This window comes from Amblyomma mixtum, chromosome 4 (genome assembly GCF_055824585.1).
Source record: "Amblyomma mixtum isolate Tamu chromosome 4, ASM5582458v1, whole genome shotgun sequence".
In the NCBI taxonomy this organism is placed as follows: domain Eukaryota; kingdom Metazoa; phylum Arthropoda; class Arachnida; order Ixodida; family Ixodidae; genus Amblyomma; species Amblyomma mixtum.
Genome location: NC_143015.1, coordinates 74,905,970 through 74,930,118, shown reverse-complemented (window position 1 = coordinate 74,930,118; position 24,149 = coordinate 74,905,970). Strand labels below are relative to the sequence as shown.

Here is a 24,149-nt window from a genome sequence, read left to right as displayed (position 1 = left end):
AGGTTCCACGATTTCCCGTTGTGCAGTTGTCCATCGACTGCATTGCATAACTCGTCCCATTGCTGGCGGTTGAGCGTTCGGCAGTGCTCCTCGATGTTGCGGTTGATCTCAGCTATTTTCTTTCTAAGTCTCCGATTGAGTCTCTGGCCCTTCCACCTGGCCAGGATCGAATTCTTCGCCTCGATGAGATGCGCCAGGCGGCTGTCCATCTTGTCAGTTTCAACCTCAGTTTCGACGGTCTTGGTTGACGCTTTGGCGTCTGCAACCAGCGAGCGGGTCCACGCTTCGATGTCCGTGATTGTATCGCCTGCAGATTCTTTTTGGTCTCGTTTCTTTCTGAAGTCTTCCCAGTCGGTCCATTGGAACTTTCGCTTACTGCCCTGCACCTTGTCTGGCGTCTGGACGTATATTTCGATGATCATGTGGTCGCTCCCAAGGTCGGTCGACGTGTTTTTCCACGTGGTGGCCGTCGTCCCGGTATTTCGGGCGAACGTAAGGTCCGGGGTTGTGTCTCTGGTAGTAGAGTTACCGATTCTTGTCGGGTGCGTCGGGTCCGTAAGTAACATGAAGTCGAGTTCATGCGCATCTTGTCCGAGTTGTCTTCCCTTGGTCGTGCTGTATCCGTAACCCCATGCTGTGTCTGCCGCGTTGAAATCGCCCCCTGCAATCAACGTCCGGGACCCGGCAATCTTCAGCGTCTTCTGAAACAGCGCACGGAAGCGTTGGCGGTGTTTTGACGGGCTGCTGTAAACGTTCAATATGAATATACTTTGTTTCCTCTGCTTGGTGGGTATCAGTTCGATGAAAGCGTTGTTCCATCTGGACGCCACTTAGTTCGTGTTCAACGAATGTGAGACGCTTCCTAACGAGCGTGCATACACCCCTCCCCTTGATTTTGCTGTCATGTGTTTTGTAGCCAGTCAAAGTAGCCGCATTGGTGAGTGTTTCTTGGAGTAATATTACGTCCGGTTTACGTGTTGCGTGCCGGATGTGTTGCTGTAGAACCGCCTTTTTGCCGGCGAAGCCACGGCAGTTCCACTGCCATATTACTATCCCTTGGTTGTCATTGGCCATGTTGATGCTGAAGCGAGTTGTCCGCCTGCCCTTGATGGTGGCTCGGTCCCGCATCACAGCTAGCCGGCACGTGTCCGTGTTGCGTGAATACGGAGTGATTCATTATTATCTGCATGTTTCCTTCGAGGTTAGTGGTCCTGTTTGCTAGCCCGAGGACTGTTGCGTGAAGGGTCTCAATGGTACTTTGCATTGTGCACAGCATTGTCTTGATGTCTGTAATTTCGGCTGGAACCTGGGTCTCGAAACCACCCTCGTGCTGTTGTTGTAGCGCGCGTTTCTTCGGGGCGGGCGCGGTCGCGTCCGGAACGCTCGTTGGCACCTGCTGTTGTGCGATTTGTTTCTTTTGTTCCACCACGGCGTGCTCGCGTCTGAGTTCTTGCATCTCCAGCATGAGCTTTTGCACTAGTTCGCGCATTACCGCGTTCTCTTTTCGTATTTCTGCGTTCTCTTTCCTGAGCGCCTCTAAAATGTCATTATCGGCTTTGTGATTTTGCTGATTTTGCCCTGGGACTACAGGCGCTGTTACGACCCCCTCCCGCGCGGTGCCCCGGACAGTATCCGCCCAGCTCACCTTGTCTCCGGGAGTTGGTGTCCTGGATCTCGATGTTTTCTGATCGCGGCTGTCCCTTTGCCGGCTGCGGGAACGGGATCCGTCACGCGAACTCGACGTTGATCTCAGTCTGGGCGGCTGGATGGGCGGGAAGTCTTGCTGTGTCAGTTGGGCATTTGCGTTTTGGCGTTCCCATCGTCGCCTGCGAATCACGTACGGAGTCTTGTACCTTGCCTTGCAGCCCTTGTCGGCCGTCATGTGAGCGCCGCCGCACAGGTTACACTTGGGCGAGCACTGGTGTCCCTTGTCGGGGTCGCGGTCTCCGCATCCCCTGCATATGCGGTTGGCGGGATTTGGGCAAACGTCCATGCGGTGGCCGAGGCGTCCGCACTTGTAACAGATGTCAATTTGCTTGCGATACAACGTGCAACGGACGAGTGTTGCGCCGTACCTGACGACGTTGGGCACCTTGAGTCCGTCAAAGGCAATAACGACCGTGGTCGTAGTGCCTATGCGTTTGGCCGCCAGTGCAAGTGGGTTTCTCGGGTTAACGATGTTCTCGTCCAGTGCCTGGGGTCCGTGCGCAATGGGGATGCCATGAATCACTCCCTTGGTTGTATTATCGGGTGCCGTTTCATACGCGTTGACTGCATGTGATTTTCCTTGGATGTCAATTTGCCGTATTTTGGCATAGCGGTCCGCGTTCGTTCGTTTCGCTGTGCTGACGACGACGATGTTCTGGTGTGAGTTGGGACCAGGGTGTCGAACCGGATTTTTTTCGGGTTTGGTTCAGGTTCGGGTTCACGCCTTTCGGGTTCAGTTCCGGGTTCGGCTCCGGAGCGACATTCCGTTCCGGTTCGAACCGCTCCGGATAGCGTCGAACCGGTTCAAACGGGTTCAGACTATAAAAAATTCTGAACGTAGGTTTTTATTCAACCTTGTTTTGCTGTTTACTTTTCTTTGTGTAATCAGCATATAAAACAACACTGCAAAATTTGCTCAATGCGAGATGTTTTACTGTCCGCGGCAAAACGATTTAAATTTACGCAAGAGCCGCGAAATTAAATGAACTCAGAATTAGTGTACACCGGCCATATGTACTAGACTCTGTCTGATGAGATACATAAAAAAAAAGCTGATGGATTTTTCATCTACAAAACTTTTCAGCTTCAGCAGTTTCGGAGTCACCGTCAGGCGAGTAATAGGTCTCTCTTGAAGCTAGTGTCAATTGGGAATTTCTCCGGCGCAAAATGCTTAAGCGAGCGCCGTCAGGACCTCTGCATGCGCTCACTATGAGCGGAAGTTGCCTTGTATTTGCAGGTATATACAGCCAAGACATCTTTCTGTCACCATAAAAGTGGATTGCCAGTCACAACCCCTCCCCCCCCACACACACACTTTGGCACACCTGCAGCACACATCTAGAGAGTTTACCAAAAATATTTTGTTTTCATCACCTGATCTACATCGCCTTTGTAACTCGCATTATATATCTCGACCACCTATAGCTCAGTTTCTTCAAAAACACAGCTAATCGTGGCTTGTCGCTAGTACAGTGTAAAATTAAGATTTTGGCCTATGCTGATGTCGTCGCCGTCTCTTGCTCTGATGAAAAGAATATGATAAAAAAGCTGGCTTGCATTGGTTGAGGGCACTTCGTGTCTGTACGGACACAAACTTGCGACGTCTTCAATGCGACGTTGCGTTGTGACAATGATGCAATTGGTGCATTGCGAGAGGACAGTAAATTCGTTAAATAGAATTTTTGTTACTTTTCTGGGGCGTTTACAAAGGGAGCCCATGGGTGGACAGAATTTCATGCTACCTTGATACAGTATGGTGAGTGTTTCGTGGAGTTTTTATCCACTAACCTGTTTTATGATTTTCATTTTGCGAAACCGAAAACCACCGCTTCCTGGCAGCTGTGCTTATTAGGTGACTAAATGCTCATCTGTCTTTTATGTACATAGTCGTGAGGGAATTTTGTGCTGACCCACTAGATTTCTTAAATATTCGCTTTTCCTTACAATACCTGCACGGCTTCTCCAGAATGCAGCTGAAAAGCTCCTGATCGGTCATTACTTCGTCTACGTGCACCCTAACCTAGCCTTTCTTGGCGGCCTTATATTAAGGCGAGTTCAGAGGATCTACATTCAATAGGTCCCAAAAACCTTTCTTAGACTTCAAACGTCGACCATACGTGTTAGCACATGCCATCGAGCCAAGGGGACGTTTGTGCCATGATCAGAGAATTGCTACATCTGCAAGCAAGGAGGAACTATTGAACAACGAAATTATTTGTGACGCTACGTTCGTTTGAGACAAAGCTCACTTCAGCAGTATCTTAAAAAGGACATTGAGGTCATGCCTTATACTATAAGATTTGTGCCAGTAATGAAGGACACCGGAATTCCGTGTGAACTTTTCCTGTTAATAAGACTGCTTATCGTGTGAGAGCGAAACAAAACTGCGCGAAGAAGACGGGACAAAAGAAAGGCACGAATACACACACACAAAGCGCAGACTTCCAACTGACTTTATTTTGTAAAAGCAGGGTGCTTATAAAAGCAATCACAGCAAACTAGGAGACAAGCAGAAGCAACGTGCGAACGGCAATGACAGAGTCAACAATACCACGTGTGATTACGACGCATGAAAAGTTCGAATGTGACCATCTAAGAAATTGATTTCTTGACATGAAAGAGATAAAGAAGGGGCGCTAACACACTTATCACCCCTTTTAGAAATGAAATATGCCTCGATAATTTCTCTTTCGGTTTTTGTTTTGGCTTTAGAAAGGAACTTTGTTTTTTTCCAGGCAAGGAGAACAGGTTTTCGTGTCGCAGCTCTTACAGTGCAAGGGTAGATTGCTGCCCGTGCCACTGCTAAAGGATCGCCTGTGTTCTAAAGCGCGCTCATTAAAACAACGGCCAGTCTGGCCTATGTAGGAACGACCGCATGACAAAGGTATCTCGTAAACACCTTCGGAAACACATTTAGTAAACTTGTTCCGGTGGTTCTTCTTGCAAGTGGTGGGTTGCTTTCTTGTTCCATCCAGTAGAGGGCACACTTTTTTCAGCTTGCAGGGAGCCGAAAAAACAACGCGTATCCCATACCTTTCTGCTACCTTCTTGATGTTATGGGAAAGGCAATGAAAATATGACATGACAAATGGTGGCTTGGGATCCGAGCATCCTTTATCTTTTTCATGTGAAGATTTTAGCCTTTGAAGCAGGCTTTCGCAGGTGCCAAGAAGTAGATGACGGGGATAGCCAGCGGAAAGAAGGCGCTCAACTTGAGAGTGAAAACTGGATGACATGGTGTGGGTACAGGATTTCTGCAGGGCAGAGAGGCAGGCAGACATGATGATGCCACGTTTGACTAGCTTAGAATGAGTGCTTTTATAGGGTAGTAGACTCTTGTTCGACCTTGGGCTATACAACCAGCAAACGTGGGCATCAGTGAAGTGCAGATTTAAGTCTAAAAACTGTATGCGGTTGTCCCTTGTCAGTTCATGAGTAAAACGTAAGCCTTACCCTTCAGAGGAGAAGGCGTTAAGAATGTTAGTGACAGCACTGTCAAGGTCATAGTTAGAATTGTCTAGAATCACTAGAAAGCCATCGACATAACGAAACACACGTGATACAGGGTGGTTTAAAAGCTCTTTTTCTAAGCGTCTGTCTAAAAAAGCCATAAAAATGTCACACAGCACTGGAGCAGCCGAAGACCCTATGCATATTCCGGACTTTTGAACATAAAATCCTTACCTGGAAAAAACAAAGTTGCTTTCTAAAGCCAAAACAAAAACCGAAAGAGAAATTATCGAGGCCTATTTCATTTCTAAAAGGGGTGATAAGTGTGTTAGCGCCCCTTTCATGTCAAGAAATCAATTTCTTAGATGGTCACATTCGAACTTTTCATGCGTCGTAATCACACGTGGTATTGTTGACTCTGTCATTGCCGTTCGCACGTTGCTTCTGCTTGTCTCCTAGTTTGCTGTGATTGCTTTTATAAGCACCCTGCTTTTACAAAATAAACTCAGTTGGAAGTCTGCGCTTTGTGTGTGTGTGTTCGTGCCTTTCTTTTGTCCCGTCTTCTTCGCGCAGTTTTGTTTCGCTCTAACCATGAACCGACTAGCCCAACATCATGTCTTACTTATCGTGTGAATAAGCTGTATGCTTGATAAACACGCACAAACTCCACTTTCGGCGAGGTCACTGTTCAGAGAACAGTTCATTTCAGCTCAGAATGTATATGCTGCGAAAGTTCAACCTCCTGACTGGTAGCCCTTTCTTGACGTGTGCGCATACAGGAATTCTTATGTGCGGGCAGAGCAAGGGAGTGATAGTGGCATGAGGCCGTATGCCGAGATCGAGGAATTATACCCAGTCAAGTAACGCAAGACGAGGTCAGGGAGGTTCCGATATTCCATGCGGCAGCAATAAAAAGAGTCTTCGAAGATGGCCGAGTAGCCTAAGGCATTAGTAAACAAAGCTTCTCTGTTGCGGCCGCCGCCACTGGCTCGATTCCCACTCAGCGTTAGAGTATTGTATGCAGTTGGTTTCTTTGCTGCGTTAGCAGTTTAGTCTCCTTTCTCAAAAATTCAAAAATTTCCGTGGTGTGTGTGTGTGCGTGTGCGTGCGTGTGTGTCCATGCATGCGTGCGCTTAAGCATGTGTATGCTCAAGCGTGCACATCCGGTGGGCGCACATCCGGGCACTCACTGGCAAAAGATTGACTGACGGTTGCAATTGTCGGTAATGCGAAGTTTAAGCGCAACTCACCACACGCCACCCGGCATGTGGCGTATTATGCTGCTAGCCACTCTTGGGGTCTTCCCGTGGCGGTCACCTTCCAGGTGGCGTTTAATTGCTCTGCTACTTGGACAACCGGCTACGCCGACTACGACGCGGAACGCGGGAACGGGCGCATAATAGCTGCGGTCTAAAATGCCCATCTACCTGCAGCCGATCTACCTTAGGTGGAATGTTGTGAATGCTGCACGTGTGCCGTCGCAAAGCGTTCCAAAAAAAAATGCGAAAACGCTAGCGAATCCTGCCGCTGTGGTGCAAAAACTTGTCTTTGAGTCGTCGCGGTGGTGAGCGGCGAGATTCCAATAAGTTGGAAATTTTCGCTGGGACGCGTCGCTTAGTTGTCCATTCGCTTGCATGTGAACAAACTTTAAGCCTCTCTCTTCAGACAGAAACAAGCCAAAGCGAGGGTTCTCGCACAGCTTCCGCTCTCACCGTTCGACCATGTTTTTTACGTGGCACTCTCGGTTAAAGAAGACGCATTGCGTTCGCTGCTATTGACGGGGGTGGCGCTGGTGAACACTCTGATGGTTCGACTGCACTACTCATAAGTACCCCCGAAAGCCAGAAATATAAGACAGTCGCCGCCGCAGCGCGGAAGTAGGCAGACACCTTAAATGTCCTCACTGTGCGCTTTTCTGTATAGTCTCTACAGAAGACAGACGACTCATGTACTTACAGGGTATTTGTTTCCTGTACTGTTGTACCGGCAACCTTTTCTGGAGTTCCTTAACACCAGTGCTTTAAAACGTGTTAAGCGAATGTACATTTATTTCTTCTGCTGCAAAAACGTTCTTCTCTAAACTTCACACACCGACGCTGCCTGTCAAGGCATTACTTCATGCTGAGGAGATGTTTTTGTCATGGACAGTAAATTGCCGCCTGCGCAATGCGACAAAGACCATTGACCATTGTTTTACTATGTGTAAAGATGCGACGTTCTTCTGGGACATAATTACGGCGAACGTACACTTGAGAAGGGCATTGAAATCACACGGATTAGTACCCCCAGTGGTGAAAAACTGTGTTGCGCCGTGTGATTGACTGTTTAATCTCAAGAGCCGTATGATGTATTGCCGCCGAATCACTGCGGTCATCGAAATCTTTGTTCCGTGAGAAGGGCCGCTTTGCTGGCGCCCCTATTTATATGCATGGGTGTGCCTCTTAGACTTCTGATGTTTAGGGAGGTGGGGACGTGCAGGGGTATGGTGGGCTCTTTTTACACAGCCTGGTGTTTTGTGGCATGGGCTTACTCCGATTTTCCTTTTCGGCACTATTTCCATGCAATAAATAAAAAAATCGTCGCCGTAGTTCAGTTGGCAGAGCTCCGGACGCAAAATTCGGAGGTGAAGGTTTCAGATCCTATTGGCAACATGTTTTTTTTTTTTCAGTTCAATCAATTATCGTTAGAAATAATTACTCTTTAAGCTCTTATTGATGAACACCACCAATTATTTTTAAAAAAGTACATCCCCTATGCTCCTTGGTTTCGTTACTGTTGGCTTCCCTCATGTGCTGCAGACAGGCAGATATAAGCCGCAGGTCAGAGAATTCAAGATTCAGCAGTCAGAGAACAGCGTGACGATGCAGCCCGCTAGCCATTGGTGTATTTTTTTATATAAGCAGAACAATTTCAATGCATCGACATAACAGAAAATCACTTCATCACAGTTACATTTCATTTTAGTAGCACCTTTCTAGGCGTTTATCACATCTCAGCGAGCGCATGTATTTCCGCATTGCCTCTTTGTGTAATCACTTTTTTTTCTAAGTATCGTACCGCTGCTACATGCCCGCCTTTCATTGGTTATTTCCGTCGCGTCCAACAAAGAATGTTTGGATTCTTTAAAAAGAAAGCGCATATGTATACTTGTTTGTTTTGTAATAATAGTATTATGTGTGTTCTAACGAGTCAAAGCGGCGCCGAGTCTATCAGGAACGCTGTAGTGGTGGACTCCAGATTAGCGTAGACCAGCTGGGATTCCTCAAAGTGCGCTCACATCTCACAGCACACACGCATTTTTGCATTTCGTCGCTATTAAAAATGCGACCTCGCCGCCGGCATCGAACTCGCGGCCTTGCCATTAGCAGCCGAGCACCACAGCCACTGAGGCATCGTGAGGGGTCTTATTCATTATCTGCTACCTGAGACAAGGAATGCCTCAGAAAGTAAATGTTGCACAACGTGATTGGGCCATTGCGCCTATGCTTCACATATTTATGGTACTCGACACAGAGAAAAGGAAACCATTCTCACTCAGTGCTTTACGAGTTAAAGCTGTGCTAACCATTCGAGTAAAGCTGTACGTAAGCATGTGAAAGGGGAATACTATAAAATCTAACATTTCAAGTCAATCTGGCGTAAAATACTTTATAATTACCAAAAGCATATTGTGGAAACGCCAATTAGCTTCCTTCCTAGACACGAGACTTCTTCCAGTTTTTTGTTGAACTGGATGCCATTTCGACTGGATTCCTTTTTCTCACTCCTTAGCGCCGACAGCTTTCGCTGGGTAAATCTACGCGCTGGCATATGCCATTTGGTCTGAAAAAACAAAAGAAAAAAGTATGCCGTGTTGGACAAAATGTGCGGCTGAACCGAGTCCCGAACCGGTTCGGAACGGTTCCTATCAATCGTTCCGGTTCGGGTTCAGTTCCAAGATGGCGAAAAAAATTCGGGTTCGGTTCCGGTTTCGGGTTCAGGTTCGGTTCCGGTTCGACACCCTGGTTGGGACAGACCGTGTCTTCTGCACCTTCGTCTCCCGTTATGCCAGCGGCTGCGAAGATTGCGGCGGTGACCGTCGGGGCGCCGACCTTAACGATGTCGAGACCGCCTTGTGGTCGAACCACGATTTTGATTTCCTCCTTCGGTAGTCTGGGCATGCGTCCCGCTTTAATAACCTTTCCCTTGACATTCTTGGGTTTCGTACCTTGCTGGCTGGTGCCATGCGCGTTCGTTCTTGCCTCGATGTCGTGCGTCGAATTCGTACCGCGGTCTCGGGTTTTCGAACGCCGCTCTCCGGCGGTCTTCCATCCGGCTTCTTCGGTAATTTCTTCGGCGGAAATGTCTTCCCCCATCACTTGCACGTTCATTCTTCAGTGACGTTCGTCGGCTTGTGCCGCTTCGTTCAAAACAGTCCGTACACTTGGCGCCGCGTTCGTCGGCGGCGCGCAGCTGTTGCGGCCGCTAGGCCTAGCGTCTGGCGAACGCTCCTATGCCCAGCGAAGCTACGGCGTGGTTGGAATGCAGATAATTCAATATCTCTGAGAAGAATGGTGGCCCACCTCAAAACTGGGTATCCGTCGATGCCTCTCGACTTCACGGATCCGTTGGTGAAATATTGGCGGTAAAATGCTGTTTAAATCGCTGCGAAAACATCTGTAGAAGACAGAGCCGATGTGAACGCGTCCGCTCACCTCGGCGATCGCAGCGCCATCCAACGACTACAGTGTCGCACTTAATTAAGGTTCAATACATAAAAGTCACGGGTACAGCAATAGGATCGTCGGATTGTACAGTTAGTTCAAGACAAGATAACATAATCAATACATGGGATATATATGACATTAGAAACGAACAAGCACTGGTAAGAAAAATAGCAAGGCAATAAAAAGGAAGTTGTCAACAAAGGTTCAGAATTCAAGTGTGTTTACGAGTGAAGATAATTTTCTACTGACTGAGTAAAGATATCTAGTGATGTGCTGCGGGTGATGGAGTGGTCAAGGGTGTTCCATTCTCTTATTGTAAGTGGAAAAAAGGAGTATTTCAGGCAGTCAGAACGAAATGTGTGCTCTTTTAATGTTTCTGAATGTCTATGACGTTTAGATCTTGTCTCTGGGGCCATCAGGTACCTAGTTTTATCAAAGTTAAGCTGATTATCGAGTAACTGGTAAAGTAATTTTAGTCGTGCAAGTTAAGCTCTATTTTCCAGAGTGAGAATGCCGGCTGTCTTGAGAAGATCGGTGGGTGAGTCAGTAGGCCTGTATTTGTTAAACATAAATCTTACTGCCTTTCTTTGGATAGCTTCTAATTTTCCTATGAGATATTTAGTATGCGGAAACCATGCAACGTTCGCATATTCGAGTACCGATCGTACGAAAGCGTTGTATGCAATTTGTTTTCGACAAAGAATTCATGCATACGATTCCAGGTGATTTGATACAATGGGTGTTTTTTGAAAGTTCTAGCGTACGAATAAGGAAACATAATTAGCCATATAGTTTCAGTTTGCGCATAGACAGCCCAAATACGAACCTTATAGATTGCTTGCATGGTGTAGAATGCCCGGCTACTGGATGAGTTATCTAATGTCCACGGAATGAAAAAGAGGCATAGCAACAAAATCAAAATAATTCTGCATATGTCTTTAGAGAGTAGATTGTACATTGCGCAATAACAACAAAATAACTTTGCAAGAAGCTTCGCACTTTTCTGCTATAGCCGTGTAGCTGTGTTTAGGTGGGTACTAATCAGTAATCTCTCTCTTGGTTGAAACCCACTCCGTATCTAAAAATTTTCAAAAATTCTAATAGGTAATGTCACTTCATACTCACGCTGGTGAACATTCGGCCTCACTATGCTAATACTAGCTGTTCTATTGTTAGGTTAGGAAGGTAGAATAGCAACCTCGGGCAAGGAATGTCTCAGGTTCAAGCGCCGGTCTTAGAGTTTTTTTTTTCGGTACAACGTTGGCTTTCAGAGACATATCTAACGCTTCCATTTGCTAGCCGCATGGCTGCACTGATGTAAATTACAAGGAATAACAACTCCCTTAATTGTTCTTCAAGCTTTGTAGTGGCTAGAACTGAGGCCCACATTCACGCAAAAAGCCGTGTGTCGTTCCGGTCCTCCCGTTAACAGGCGTTAGCCACCAGCCATGATGGACTCCTTGTGGTGCGGTCACAAGGTCACGTGACCAAAGTGGCAGGTGGCCGCGTGCTTTTCCGATGAGAACACTGCCGCCGACGACAACGCCGAAGACTCCGGATATTCTGGAGAACGGGAGCCGTGACTGACATGCACGCACAGAACGACTGCCATAAACATTGTGTCATGTATCTATTGTGCTTCATCCATGTCATGCGAACAAACAGAACGCGCATAACAGACTTGATATGACACTTTAATCATATAAGCGATATCGTGAGTAACAACGCAGAACCACGATAATAAACAACGCAGAGCAGAACCAAGATAAACAATGCAAAAGAACGGTTCCACACCACAGCGCAAGGGCGCCAATTCGCATTTGGCCTAACTACGCAACTTAACCTTCATTTTTGTTTTATAAAGCTCCTCATTCCGTTTAGTCGCCAGACTGCTGTAAATGCCCAATGGAAAATCGAAAGCTGTTTGCGAAATTTTCTTCCAGGCCTGAAAAGAAAAAAATCTTAATTTTTCGACGTAGTAGCCTATTGAAGCCTGTCAGTTTCTAAAACCGGAAAAACCAGTCCAAGTACCAGCAGTTATTGGGTCCTCTTTTCAGTGGCTTTTACGTTCCTGTACATCTTTTTTATTTGCTTGTATTCATTTTTGTGCTATTATTTATTTCGACTGGGTGCTTCCAGGCACCTTTACCTCAAAGAAAGGTAGGCCATAGCGCGCACATCAAAGGTAGAGCCATTCTTTTATGAACGCTGTCAGGACAGCCTCGACGCCGTTGTGCAGGCCTGCTCCTCTCAGTCGCTCCTTCCTAATGCTGCTCACCGCCGACACCCGCCTCTTTGCATTACTCAGTCCGTTATCACGATTCAGTAGACGCCCACCCCATTTTCCTTTTAGAGCTACAAGCCGGGGCGGCTTTCACAAAGCACCGCGTCACTTAGCCTTTTCGCACTTCTGCGTAACCTCTTACTGTTGTCCTCTGTGGACATTGCAAGGTGGAGCTTTCTGTTCGAGCTCTTGGAGAACAACTATTAGTAGGCCTTGTCTACAGTGTAGAGGGGCTGCGGAGGTCCCTTTGAGATTTTGATAAAGTGCGCAGGATATGCTGTAGTTCTTTGCACGGCGCATGCGTCAGTAAATATTACGGTTTCTCGCAAGGCGACCACTGCATAAGCACTTGAGTTTATCGTCATGAAGTTAGTGAGATTGTTGCGCAGCAAAGTACCACTGAAATTTAATAAGCAGAACAATACTGCGCTTAACTGACTTGTACGCGCATGAAAACATTTCTCGTAATTTATCAAAGGTCTGATGTGTCCCGGTGTTTCACGGAGCAAGCTCACAGGCATCGAAGTAAATATTGGCGCTGGGGCTGATGACGATTGAATTTATGGATTGGTTCATGGGGTTTGACGTCCCAAAGCGACTCAGGCTATGAGCGACGCCGTAGTGAAGGACTATAGAAATTTTCACCACTTGGGGTACTTTAATCCGCACTGACATCGCGCAGCACACGGGCCTCTACAATTTCATCTCCATAGAAATCAAATCAGATTTAATTTCTAATGGTGCTAGAGCATCTTGGACAAACGGACCGTGGTTAACGTGCTTGACCTGCAGAAGGTAGGTCGAAACCTCTTAGCGACCTTTCGACAGAGGAGGTTGTGCTGCAGGTAAGGAAAAAGCTTGTACCCATTTCAAAAGCAGCATTTCAAAAGAAAAAAGAACAAAGCAGCGATTCTGAAAGGGCAAAGAGAACGAAGAAGAATTGATCCCCTTGCGAGCGATGAAGCGTCGCGTCTCCTGGTCCGATCCGCTCATCGAAACCAAGGAGCTGAGCCCACCCATTCTCTACGAATGGCCCGCCGCCGAATCTGACGAAGTGCCAGCTTCTCCACCGGTGGCTTCCCCGGAGCAAGCATCTCCAGATGCAGCGTCACCGGTGAGCGCACTACCAACGGAAGCCGGCGGTGATATTCAGGGCGGCCTTAACGGCCCGCCGCCTGCTTCCCCGACAAGTGAAGTGACGCCACCTTCGCTGCTGTTGTCGTCATCGCCAGCTGTTCCACCCAGCACCGCAACCGTTTCAGGGTCACAAGACTTTGCCCTATATGCGGCGAGCGCCGCTACATTGTCCATCTTCACTGTGGCCGTTATCGCCATGATGATCTTCACCTCGGCCAGAGCGGAGAGGCAGAGCGCGACGGCAGAGGAGGGTAACGTGGACACTGCGAGGGTTTACTACCACCCGGCCTGGGCCAGTATAACCAACCAGACGGTCACGACGAGCAAGGACACAACGTCGAACGCAACAACAACGTCTTCGGTCGCGACAAAAACACGCCGCCCTGAAGAAGCCCCTTCGAGAGTCGTTCCAGGAAAGAAGACGGCCACTCGATTCTTCAAGAGGCGAAGCCGCGCTCCGCGGCGGACTTACCGGCAGCGTCCCTTTCGCATCCGAAGGACGGTGTTGACCAGCAACCGCCGATGGACCCCAACCACTGTGGCCAATCCAGCAAGTCCTTTTATGGTTTTTACGGTGAAATACGGCACTCAGACCCGGCACCCGCCATCGGCCATGCAAAATGGCGTTTGCACACAGGCGCCGTACTTCTGACGCCAGCGTCAATGACAAGACACATCAGATAAATATTTATTGCGTGGTTTATTGTGGTTTGCACTGCTTTTTCAACTCCCAACGGTCACTGATAAGAGCACACATATGAAAAGGCTTAATTAGTCTCAAACACATATCAGATGTCTTAAGAGCACTCTGAGGTCCAAAGATGGTCCTGCCGGCGTAATGATACTGCTCCGCAGTAATAGTTCAGATAAAGGTCAGCAGCCACCACACGTCGACGATCTCTCGACGACGGCAAAGAGTCCGAACGCACAACGCGCGATACGCGAGATTTCCAGTTGTAAGCATTCTCTTTTTACGTCACTTCCATTTTGAGAGCCGACTTTTTTTGGACGAAGAGACGTCAGAGTTCGAAGTTGCACGGCTACTGGTCAGTGGTCTCGGTTCCAATCGCGTCTGCGCCGAGGAGCACAAGTAGCGATAATCCTTGAACGCGAAGAACAGGTATGCCCCTTCCAGTCCTACCATAACGTTCACTATGGAGTCGATTGCAGTGAACTGCAGGAAAGTACCCAGGAACGCAACGGCCCACGGGGCGCCCATTATAAGCGCAAGGCGAACGTACAGTGCAGCATGATTACGCTGTTGCCTGGCGCGGCTTCCGGAAGTCCCGCTCAACTCTGTGTCTTCCCGAGTACAGCCCGCTGCAGAAGATGTGCTACGGACGTAGGACACTGTGCAGAAGTAGAAGAACAGGCACAGGAGCAGAAGTACTGACATGGGAGCCAGGAAGTAGACGATTAGACCCCAGAAGGTGCTGATCCAACAAGTCGGGTTGCCGTAGCTTGGTGACATGGGCGACCAGGGTGCCGCGACTTGCACGCCGACAGCCGTTAGTACTAGGACCATAGGCAGGCCCCAGGCGACGAGGCCATAGATGGCCAAGGTCTTCTCACGGGTTGAAGAGAGCTTCACTGCTGTCACGCTCCTCCAGATGTCGAACGATAGCACGGTCGTCCAGAGGAAAGTGCAGAAGAATCCGTAGTGGATAAGAACAGCACTGGTTGCGCAGGCTACGGGAGGAAGACCTACGCAACCAGTGATAAGGAAGAGCAGTTGAGTGAACAAAAGCGTCACTGACAGGCACAACGTGCACCTGGATGAGAAACTGCGCGCTTCTCGGTAGGCACAGAACACGACCACTTTCATGGTGAGGCAGAATATGGATATCGACATGCACACCACTGTGATGTAGTGCTGGACGTTGTAGTGGATCGTTGGCTCATGCTCTGGTGTCTTTGGCGGTGTCTTTGACGAAGGCGTCTCGTTAAACACAGCCCCAATTCCCGACCTCCCCATCACGGTGTATAGGCTCCGCGCGTACCTTATGTAGCAGTGACCGTCGTGCTCGGCGTAGCAGCTTGGCGTACTAACCACAGGCTTGAACAAGGCGGCCAAATTAGGAGGTCCTGCTGTCTTCCGGCTCACTACACTGACGTTGCTTAAGTGCAGAGCGGGGCTACAGGACAGTCGGGATACGTTAGCACCGTTACATATAGCGCAGTATGCGTTCCTGTATTGAAAACCGTTTGGGTCATTGGCGTCTTCTACGGGAGCGTAGTACATTTTGCATCGTCGGGACACTTCCTCGGGCACGTTTGTGGTACAGTTGTCGTACGGCGGCACTTCGCTGCAAGGCCTGAGATGAAGTGCAGGCTGACCCTCCACGATATCGGGCAGCACGACCCGTACCCGGTCAACGGCTTGGTACTGCGTTGAGTTCCAGAAAGTGGCACTTGCAATGTCGTCGTTGCACAGTGCGCAGAACCCATTCCTGCAAAAGACGAACCGATGAGTGTTGTGCATGGACACCGTCACAGAAAAAGAGATTTGGAGAACTGTTGTTGATCAACTGCAACTTTTGTGTTCATCGTTTTGCCACCGGTTCTTTTACTAAACAGAACCAAGGTTAAATGTCACCGAAATCACTGCATAATTTAATCTGTAAGAAGAAACAAATTCATCTGTAAGAAGAAACGAATTCCGTTCTCTTCTTGGGCACGGGAATTATCTCGCGCACTCAGCCACATGCATTACAAAGTGCGCACGTCTCAAAACAAACTTCATTACCGTGTTTTGCGTTCGCGTGATCGTTATCTATTATTTGATTACACCTTGGTTTTTAAAGGGCAACTGCAGCACGTTTTTGAGAATTTCGCGATATTCAAGGATTCAGATCTACATAGGCAGTTGATGTTCCGCGTCTTGTCCTGTGCTTTCCTCTCTTCGTCCCTCGTCGTTTTGTGCGGTTGCAATATTCACTCCAAGGTAAAGCCCGCCAAGTGTTTTTACAGTAGCATTTAAAATAGGGACGCAATCGACGATTGAATTCTGCGCGTCTCCTCAATGCACCGGAGGAGTGCAGAAAAATTCATCGTGACGTCACGGCAGGTATGATTTTAAATTACCGCTGTCGTCACTCACAGCCTTCCCTGAATCATTAGACGCTGCCAAACAACTTTCACTAGGGTTTACTTTCGGTGGTTTTTTTCCTTCAAAGCAGGAGTTTGTGCGTTAGAAATGTACCGATGCCTTCGATGACGTCATCATGCGCCCACCACTTGGCGTTGTGCTCTGCGGAGAAGCTTGAAGGGTGTCTGGATTTTACTCGGCGATTACTTCACTATATCAAGTGCTAGCCCAAAAAGACTCCGCATGCTTTACCTGCAAGTTTCAAACATTCGACCCCCCTAAGCTCGTTGATTTCTAAAACCTGTGCAGTTTCCCTTTAATTCGAATTTTCGCAGTTGTGAGGTTTTTTCCAAGCAAGTTTGCATGCAGTTTTCTTCAATTCCAATCTAACGTTTTAGTAACGTTGTTTACCTGGTAACTATGCGTCTTCCCCATTCCCGCATGTTATGCGAAAGCCATTAGTGAAATAATTGAAATGAAAGGGTCATGCTAAATCCTGAAAGACTGCTTCGTTGCACTTTCGCTGCCACTGCTCTTTTTCGACCTGAGCTCATGGATGTTCCAGATAACTTTTATAATTCTTCCTTGAACTGCAGTATTTTAAAGTTTTGATATAACCTCATATTCCTCCATGGAAAAAAAATTCTTGGGTCTTATTGTTAGTTACCATGCCCGAAACATATTGAATTTCATTATTTCGCTTCTGATTAATGTTAATGCATTGGCAAACTTTCTCCTTCAGCACTGTAAAGCTGCAATGAAGCTGTTTACTGGAAGCGTGTGGTAAACTTTATAGAAAACTTAATTTTGAAAAAACAAACTCGTTCACCTAGGTCGAAATAACGAGAGCTGCAAAAGAACGCTTTAGAGCCTTAGGGACCAGATTATTATACAGAAAAACGACCGATATTCTATAAGCCTACACTGCTTCAAAGATGATCCATAAGGGGGGAGTAGAAGTTTCTTTTTATACATTGCTATGTTACAACGATGTTTAGTTGAAGATTAAACCGTTATACTGCACTCCTTTAGAGTATCACAAACTGAATAGTCTAGAAGAAGTTCTTGTAGACTATTTTTATGCACGCTCTTTTGTTAACTTGCATTCCATCAATTTTATGACATCTGTTTTCAGTGAGTCGAACAAATATTTCTCCTCGATGCCTTTGTGAAACATTAAGAGCGCGAAGTTGACTCTTGCGAAATCCTAGAACGAGCATTTCAGGATGAATCAGTTGGTAACGTGGCACATTAATATTATTTTAAGGGCTTTCAAGGCAGCTGAACGTCCACTGACGACTGAAAGCTTTCAGTTTTTGCATCAGCTGCGACCACCGGCTTGTATAAATGCTCTTTGCTTTCGATAGGTGGCTCCTGTAAGAACTAAAGGTCTCTGTTCTAAAGAGATCTTTTTTTCTTCAATGGCAGCCCTGTAATTGGAGCTGGCAAAAGCGTGAGGCTCAAAATCTTTCCTGCTAAGTGCATGCCTGCTACCTCCCATACTTGAAGGGGCTGCGTTTTTTGCTGGAATTGTTTTTAAGCACAGAAAGACAGCACAGGAAAGAACGAAGTTGAAAGGACAGCTGTCCTGCGAAATTCGTTCCTTCCTGTGTTGTACTTCTGCGCTCCCAGTAAAACAATTCCAGTAATGCACAGACTAGCCTGCAAAAAAGTCCTCGCGTTTTTGGTGTATGCGATAGGCTTAGAGTATCGACACTCGTTATCAGCGCCCACTAGGAGCCGAAATCTGGAGTGCTTAAGAAATTGCGCGCCCTTAATCCACGCTTAGTATTCGTTGTGGAACTGTCTCATTTCCATTCCCCGCACTTAAGGAATATAAGTTGTCAGTAACACTGAAGAAATAAAGGAGCTAATGACTCCTTTGCAGAAAGCTGGGTTGGTTGTTGATACACTCAACGCGTACCCTTTCCCTTTCACTAAGTTTATTCCCGCGTGTTGCGCTACCTTTTCCTTTAAGCGTAGCTAATCAGAAACCAAGGCATAAACTAGCGCATAAGAAGTGACCGCCGACCATAACATTGTACCAAAATACTGCAAAAGAGCGTACATATTCTTTCCAATTTTGACTTAAGCCGTTGAACGAAAATGCCAGCGATGCGATATGTAACGCACCATGTACACAGCGAACAATTATGCACCGAAAAACATATGCCGAAGTTCACGCTGAACGAAATGCATACCGCTCATAAATAGGAAGGTTCTCTCGTGTGAACGGAAGAAGGTGCTGGGAAAGCTTATATTTATAGTAGGAATTTTATTTTTATCTCCACAAAATTCTAAAACAGTGTCTGTCGCGCAGTGTTTGCAGTATTCCAAACAAATTCTCAAGGATAAGCTGCATTTCTTGTTATATTCATAGCGCGTTTAGTTCTGCCCACTGTCGCTAAGTTTTTTCGGTTACTGATGCGCCCTTTTGTTTCAACGTATGGTTCGTGTAGGTACATAATATCGCTCCAGGTGCAAGGAACGGAAGCATGAAAATGCCGAACTTAGAGTAAAAATACAGCAATTCCAGAATCATCCAGATTCTAGCCGCCAACGTCGCGACTTACCTGTAAGTGACGTGGCTGACGCTAGTCGCCGGTATCAGGTAGAAGGTGTCGTTGAACGAATCCGGCCGTTCGCACCCTTCCCTGACGTAGTCGTTGGGCCACGTCACCGGGCATCCGACGACCATGTAGATGAACTTCTTCCACGAAGAACCAATCTGCACTTCGACGCAAGAAATATCCGGGAAGTCGTCCGGCGAGGGTTCGCCGAGGGCGACGTCCCAACAGCAGTCCCTGTACGCCTTGCAGTTGGGTGCACAGGAACAGGTAGCCGCATACGTTGCGGGGCTACAGCTCACGAGCTCGTCGGAGCACCCGTGTAGGCCTTTGGGACACTGCATGAGTCTCTCGAAGACGGAGTCGGGGATGTCGTTGTATTCGTCCCTCGACACAGCCCAGGGCAAAGTGGTGTTGCAGCCGTCATCAACTCTGTCGGCGCTTGGAAGCAGCTCTGCGCCCGTCAGAACGCAGGCGAAGCATGCGACACAGAGGCGGATGGCCTTCATTGCTGAGCGTGGCCTGACGTTCCGTTCCGGGAAGACCGCTACATCTGGAAAGTACAGCGTGATACAATGAAACATGACTGATTGTTCGGGTTGTTAAGACATACACGCATGCAATGGTGGCGAGAACAACAGAATAAAGAAAACAAATTCTGGAAGAGAAGATAGAACAGGCCAAACAATAATGTGTAAGGGCAACGGACAAATAATAACAAGAGGGAATAAAAAGGTTATGTTTTCGAGGTTTAGTGTCCCAAAGTGACTCAGGGTATGAGAGACGCCGTAGTGAAGGGTTCCGGAAATTTCGACCATCTCGGGTTCTTTAACGTTCACGTCCAAATAATCACAAATGATTTTTTTAGAAGTTTTCGCATGTCGTTTACTGTTTTAAAAAAAATCAGGCATGCTTATTAGATTCTACAATGCTACGTTATTAGCTGATGACAGGTGCACAATACGCAAGAAGTTTGAAGGCGATGAAAACATAATTCGCGTTGTTCCTAACGTGGATTTAGTTTTTTTTTTTGTGTAGACTACCGAAAAGCTGTGATATTCCAAATCATTTTTCACATTAGAATCAGACCTACAGTTGCAGTATGACCCACGAATATATTTTTTCAAAGTCACAAAGTGGCAGGAGGATAGAATAAAAGTGCCCACTTTCCTTTCGCGTGTGTTTTTTTTTTCCTCGCACCCGGACTACATGCTAAGTTTTTTACCGAACAGATTTTGCGTTTTTAGAAGAAAATTCAACGGAATGAAAGCTTTGCATTGGCTCATCTGTAAAGCAGTAACTAAGCATAATTTCTAAGCCGGACATTTTGTAGAGAAATCAGCGGTGTCTTCCTTGGCATCTAACCTGCTTTTAACTGCCTTCACAACAAGCTAAGTGAACTGCCTATCCGAAGGAGTAACTCATCATGCGGAGTTGCTGTGCTTGACATGACGTGTGCATGACCCCTGTAGTTAACGAAATTAGTTAAGTCAGGTGAGCGGACATTCGCTTTCAACCAGTGCGGTCGGGCCATGAGATGTGGCTCCTCTCTAGCGACCGGTAATTGTGGCTTCGCAAAATATCTCGTTGTTAACAGAAATAATACTCGTTGTTAACAGAAAAGGATACGAACATTGCCTGCTTAGTCCGACAGAGGCGCACTTGGTCAAAGCCACAGCGCAAATAACCGCTATTTCCGAGCAAAAATAGGCTCCTTTCTATGAACGTTTGGTAGAGACGGCGCTGCTACTGAGATCGCCAACCTATTCAGGACGGGGGCTTCTTTAGTGATGGGCTGGATCGTTAAAGGTCAATAGGATTGTTTTTCTGTCCATGTGCTGGGAACAAAACGTCCATGACAGTGACCGTTTCGAGAGGAAAAAAGCAAAAAACCTAATGCAAAATATGGTGGCTCCGCCACAAATGCTGGTGCGCAGCATTTTGCTTACAAGTACGGCGCTGGAAGTATTCGTTTGAACGAAGAAAAATAACGCCTATAATTCGAATTGGCCATTCTGCTCTCTAAGTTTAATCGCAACTATCCCTAACTGGGCGGATGAGATTAAGAAGTTTGCGGGGATACAGTGGCGGCAACTGACAAAGGACAGGGTTAATTGGAGAGACATGGGAGAGGCCTTTGCCCTGCAGTGGGTGTAGTCAGGCTGATGATGATGATAATGATGATCTCCAACTATCGGTTTGTTATTCAACCTTCAAATGTTGAATAACATTTCAAGCCATAGATGTCATATGGCTCTTTCTGTTTTCCTGTTTTCTGTTTGCTTAAGAGGGGGACGGCACTCGAGCAATCCATTGCTGCGCAAGACCGCGATCAGAAAATCTGTGAGTTATAATGGCGGCCCAAGAGGAGTCTGCAAGCACTATTAATTATTTCTGTTGCTCGAAACCTGAATTACATAATACGTAAATAGACACTCCGCTTTTACCAAAGCATAAAATATAGATAACTCTTCTTGTAATCTGCCTGCTTCTAAACAAGAAAGCAGAGTACTTGGTGTGGTATCCAAAGGAGTTATGAGTACTATTCTTGTAATTTCTTTACGAAAGTTTTCTGAGGAAGATGTGATTTGCTTTATTCAAAAAACTGGCTGCTAGCCATAGTTTCAAGTTACTTTCCGACCGATAGCTTCTATCTTATGATCATTAAAAACACTCTTGCGGACTGTCACTATACCTGGAGTTGTTGAGTGATTAGGTTCGCTTTGTAGTTGTTGACCAACCATGTTAGTGGGAATGACAAGTTGGTAAAATCAGTGATGATGTACCGAACCAAAGTTACCTACCTTCCAATTTTTTGTTGACTGATGAAACACTTGCGGCTAGTCCTCGGTTCAGGGACAAACCAGATCGTGTCCTGACCTGGGGACTTCCTTATTGGCGTACTGACGTCGTAGGTTCCAGTAATCACAAAATCACACACAAATTGGCAATTTCAAGCACATTGCGTCACATCTTAAAGCCGTCGACAGTGGGTATGTGGGACGCTTGATGTCCCAAAAACCCGCTAGCTTCAAGTTCGATGAACTTGGTGTCCTCTTGGGCCTTGCACAACACTCTGGAGATGTCCCCAATAAATTATTTCTTTCCCAATTATTATTTCCCAATCAATTCTTCAGATTCTTTTTAATTACCCCGGTTTCTACAGGTCCTGCTTTCTTCGGAGTGTGCAGAATTCGGCTCACCCTACACTGATGCAAAGATGCCCAGAGTTTACAACCTAGATCGCTAAGTGCACCAAGTCTACCCGTGTCTTCAAACGTCTCGCACGACCCGACGGAGTCCGCGGTGTGTCGGTATCACACAAAGCCACTCTTCCACTTCATCACACAGTGTGAGTAATCCATACAAGTTCGGCAACGCTCGGGAACACTGTCTGAGGAGCGTCACGCTGGAGGTCCCGAAGAACTGTCGGGCATGAGCAAGACGCACACAGAGTGAAACTCAGCAGGATGTGGCAGCGCAAAACACATGAGTCACTACGTGTTCACGAAAACGAAGCGAAAATGGCGTCGCAGAACTGCCGAGTGTATGTAACGCACGCCGATCCTCCTCCACCACCTCCTCATTCGTCTGCGGTCCCGCTCCGCCGTCGCCCGATCGCGGGCGAGTGGTGCAACTGCGCTGGGAACTTTCGCCGTCGTGGACGTGCGCGTCGAGGTCCGCCTCCCTCCGACACGCATGTGGCACGGGGCGCCGCGATGCCCGGCCACTGCCATCTCGCCGAGGGCGAGGGAGTGCTCGCCTCCGGGAAGGAAGTGCGTCTCTGCCGGCAACTCTCCTCGTAATTCCGTGCAGCGCTATCACGAGGAAGTTGTGCCCGGTGGATGCGTAGGAGGCAGCGAACGGAGGTTCGCACCTTAAACTTGTACCCACGGGTGGTACTTTTCGGTTTTTATTTTTGAAAATTCGACAGTCTTTTTTTTCGGTTTTGATTTCAGGACGCTACTTTCGTTGTTTTTTTCGGACGAATATTGTTTTCAACGAATTTTCGAAATACTGACTTTTTTTCGGTGATTTAATGGAGCAGTTCTGTGCGGTGAAAAGTCACAAAGTGCATTAGCATTTCTGTCATCCTCAGCAATTTATTTATCAGCAATTAATGTGCATATGGTAGTATTTAAATCCGCAGTTATAGAAAAACTACCACCCTCATTAAAGAGTAACTCCAGTTAAATGAGATAGCCAGCAGGTAAGAATGCAAGTTGAGGTTTACTTATCAAAACAAGGTTGACATGTTATCGTTGTTTGACACGCCGCGATAACATAATTAACAAACTGTCTTGTTATAAGCAGGTGATGATAGTGAAGAAACAGTGCTTAACTAGAAGGCGGCAAGGAGATAATGCTTCCCGTTCTGCAGATGCGTGCAAGCTAGCGGGGCAATACTTCAAATAGCACACTTGCGCTGCTTCTCATATAATATCATCGTCGCATCATGCCCCTCGCTTCACTATTTGGTTAATTTGCAACTTTACGAAAGCGTAACTCGTACGCACTAGTCAACTAGCTATGTCTTGCAAACCTAAAATACTAGCCTTGTTCGGTTAAAAGCGAATTTCGAAAAGTGAATTCCGCCTACTTTTATCAATTTTTTTAGCACTTCAAACCGAATAGTCAAACCCCAACTTGTACGCCAAACAGTCGCCGTTTCGCTGCATCTAAAAGAGGATGTGAGAAACGCACCGAGAGAAATTGGGCAAGAAGGTTTTTCAACTTACAGGGTGAGGTGAAACTCCGTCGGAACACGACATATACTGAATCAAAAGGCCATTACACATTGCGGGCACTCACTACCCAAAAAAGGTCAGGACCTGACTTAGTGTAAACCCTAACTGGAATTGTAGAGCTGGTTTAGTGTGGAACGGACTGATTTAAATGAACGTTCCGGCAGTTAGCGGAGTACCTAACTGGGCGGGAATTTTTCCTTTGGACAATTAGGTTCGTTTCAAACATGTAAGGAAAAAATTTAAAAAAAATCTCTGGTGCAAAGAAGACCACCCCCTACCCGCCCCCAACCATCGCATCAGCCCTATACGGATATAAATGAATCCGCACCAGCAATGTTTGACTACAAGCCGCAGTGATGAAGACTGTACGATGTGAATTGTGAGCTGACGGCAATGCATGAATTTTATGGTTACGTGTCGTCATATTCTCGAACTCCGGTCGCAGCCAGAGTAAACTTCCTC

At 47.0% G+C, this 24,149-nt stretch overlaps 3 protein-coding genes across 3 annotated transcripts in view; 1 reads left to right on the top strand and 2 right to left on the bottom strand.

The window, feature by feature from the left end:
• Positions 1 to 1,063: 1,063 nt before the first annotated feature.
• LOC149347054 (uncharacterized) lies at positions 1,064 to 9,591 on the bottom strand. The gene is made up of 2 exons (XM_089541475.1): positions 9,158 to 9,591; positions 1,064 to 2,400 (listed from the first exon to the last, which is right to left on the bottom strand). The coding sequence occupies exons 1-2, from the start codon at positions 9,525 to 9,527 to the stop codon at positions 1,064 to 1,066; spliced, it is 1,707 nt and encodes a 568-aa protein (XP_089397601.1). The 5' UTR covers positions 9,528 to 9,591.
• Positions 9,592 to 13,965: 4,374 nt separating this feature from the next.
• On the bottom strand, positions 13,966 to 22,680 carry LOC149347053 (uncharacterized). The gene is made up of 3 exons (XM_089586834.1): positions 21,744 to 22,680; positions 18,946 to 19,492; positions 13,966 to 15,734 (listed from the first exon to the last, which is right to left on the bottom strand). The coding sequence occupies exons 2-3, from the start codon at positions 19,446 to 19,448 to the stop codon at positions 14,261 to 14,263; spliced, it is 1,977 nt and encodes a 658-aa protein (XP_089442960.1). The 5' UTR covers positions 19,449 to 19,492; positions 21,744 to 22,680; the 3' UTR covers positions 13,966 to 14,260.
• Positions 22,464 to 24,149, top strand: part of LOC149347052 (uncharacterized) — a 58,055-nt gene continuing 56,369 nt past the window's right edge. The window contains exon 1 of the mRNA XM_089541474.1: positions 22,464 to 22,605. Coding sequence (XP_089397600.1) covers positions 22,464 to 22,605 — 142 coding nt within the window. The remainder of the gene's footprint in view (positions 22,606 to 24,149) is intronic.

Bases quoted from the DNA above. Each gene is read 5' to 3' on its own strand.
- LOC149347054 (XM_089541475.1), bottom strand. From the start codon at position 9,527: ATGAACGTGCAAGTGATGGGGGAAGACATTTCCGCCGAAGAAATTACC. The intron at 2,401-9,157 runs GTGTCGAACCGG...CCAAACCCGAAA, and splicing joins CACGGTCTGTCCCAACCAGG to AAAATCCGGTTCGACACCCT.
- LOC149347053 (XM_089586834.1), bottom strand. From the start codon at position 19,448: ATGAAGGCCATCCGCCTCTGTGTCGCATGCTTCGCCTGCGTTCTGACG. The intron at 15,735-18,945 runs GTAAGTCGCGAC...CGTCTTTTGCAG, and splicing joins GTCAGCCACGTCACTTACAG to GAATGGGTTCTGCGCACTGT.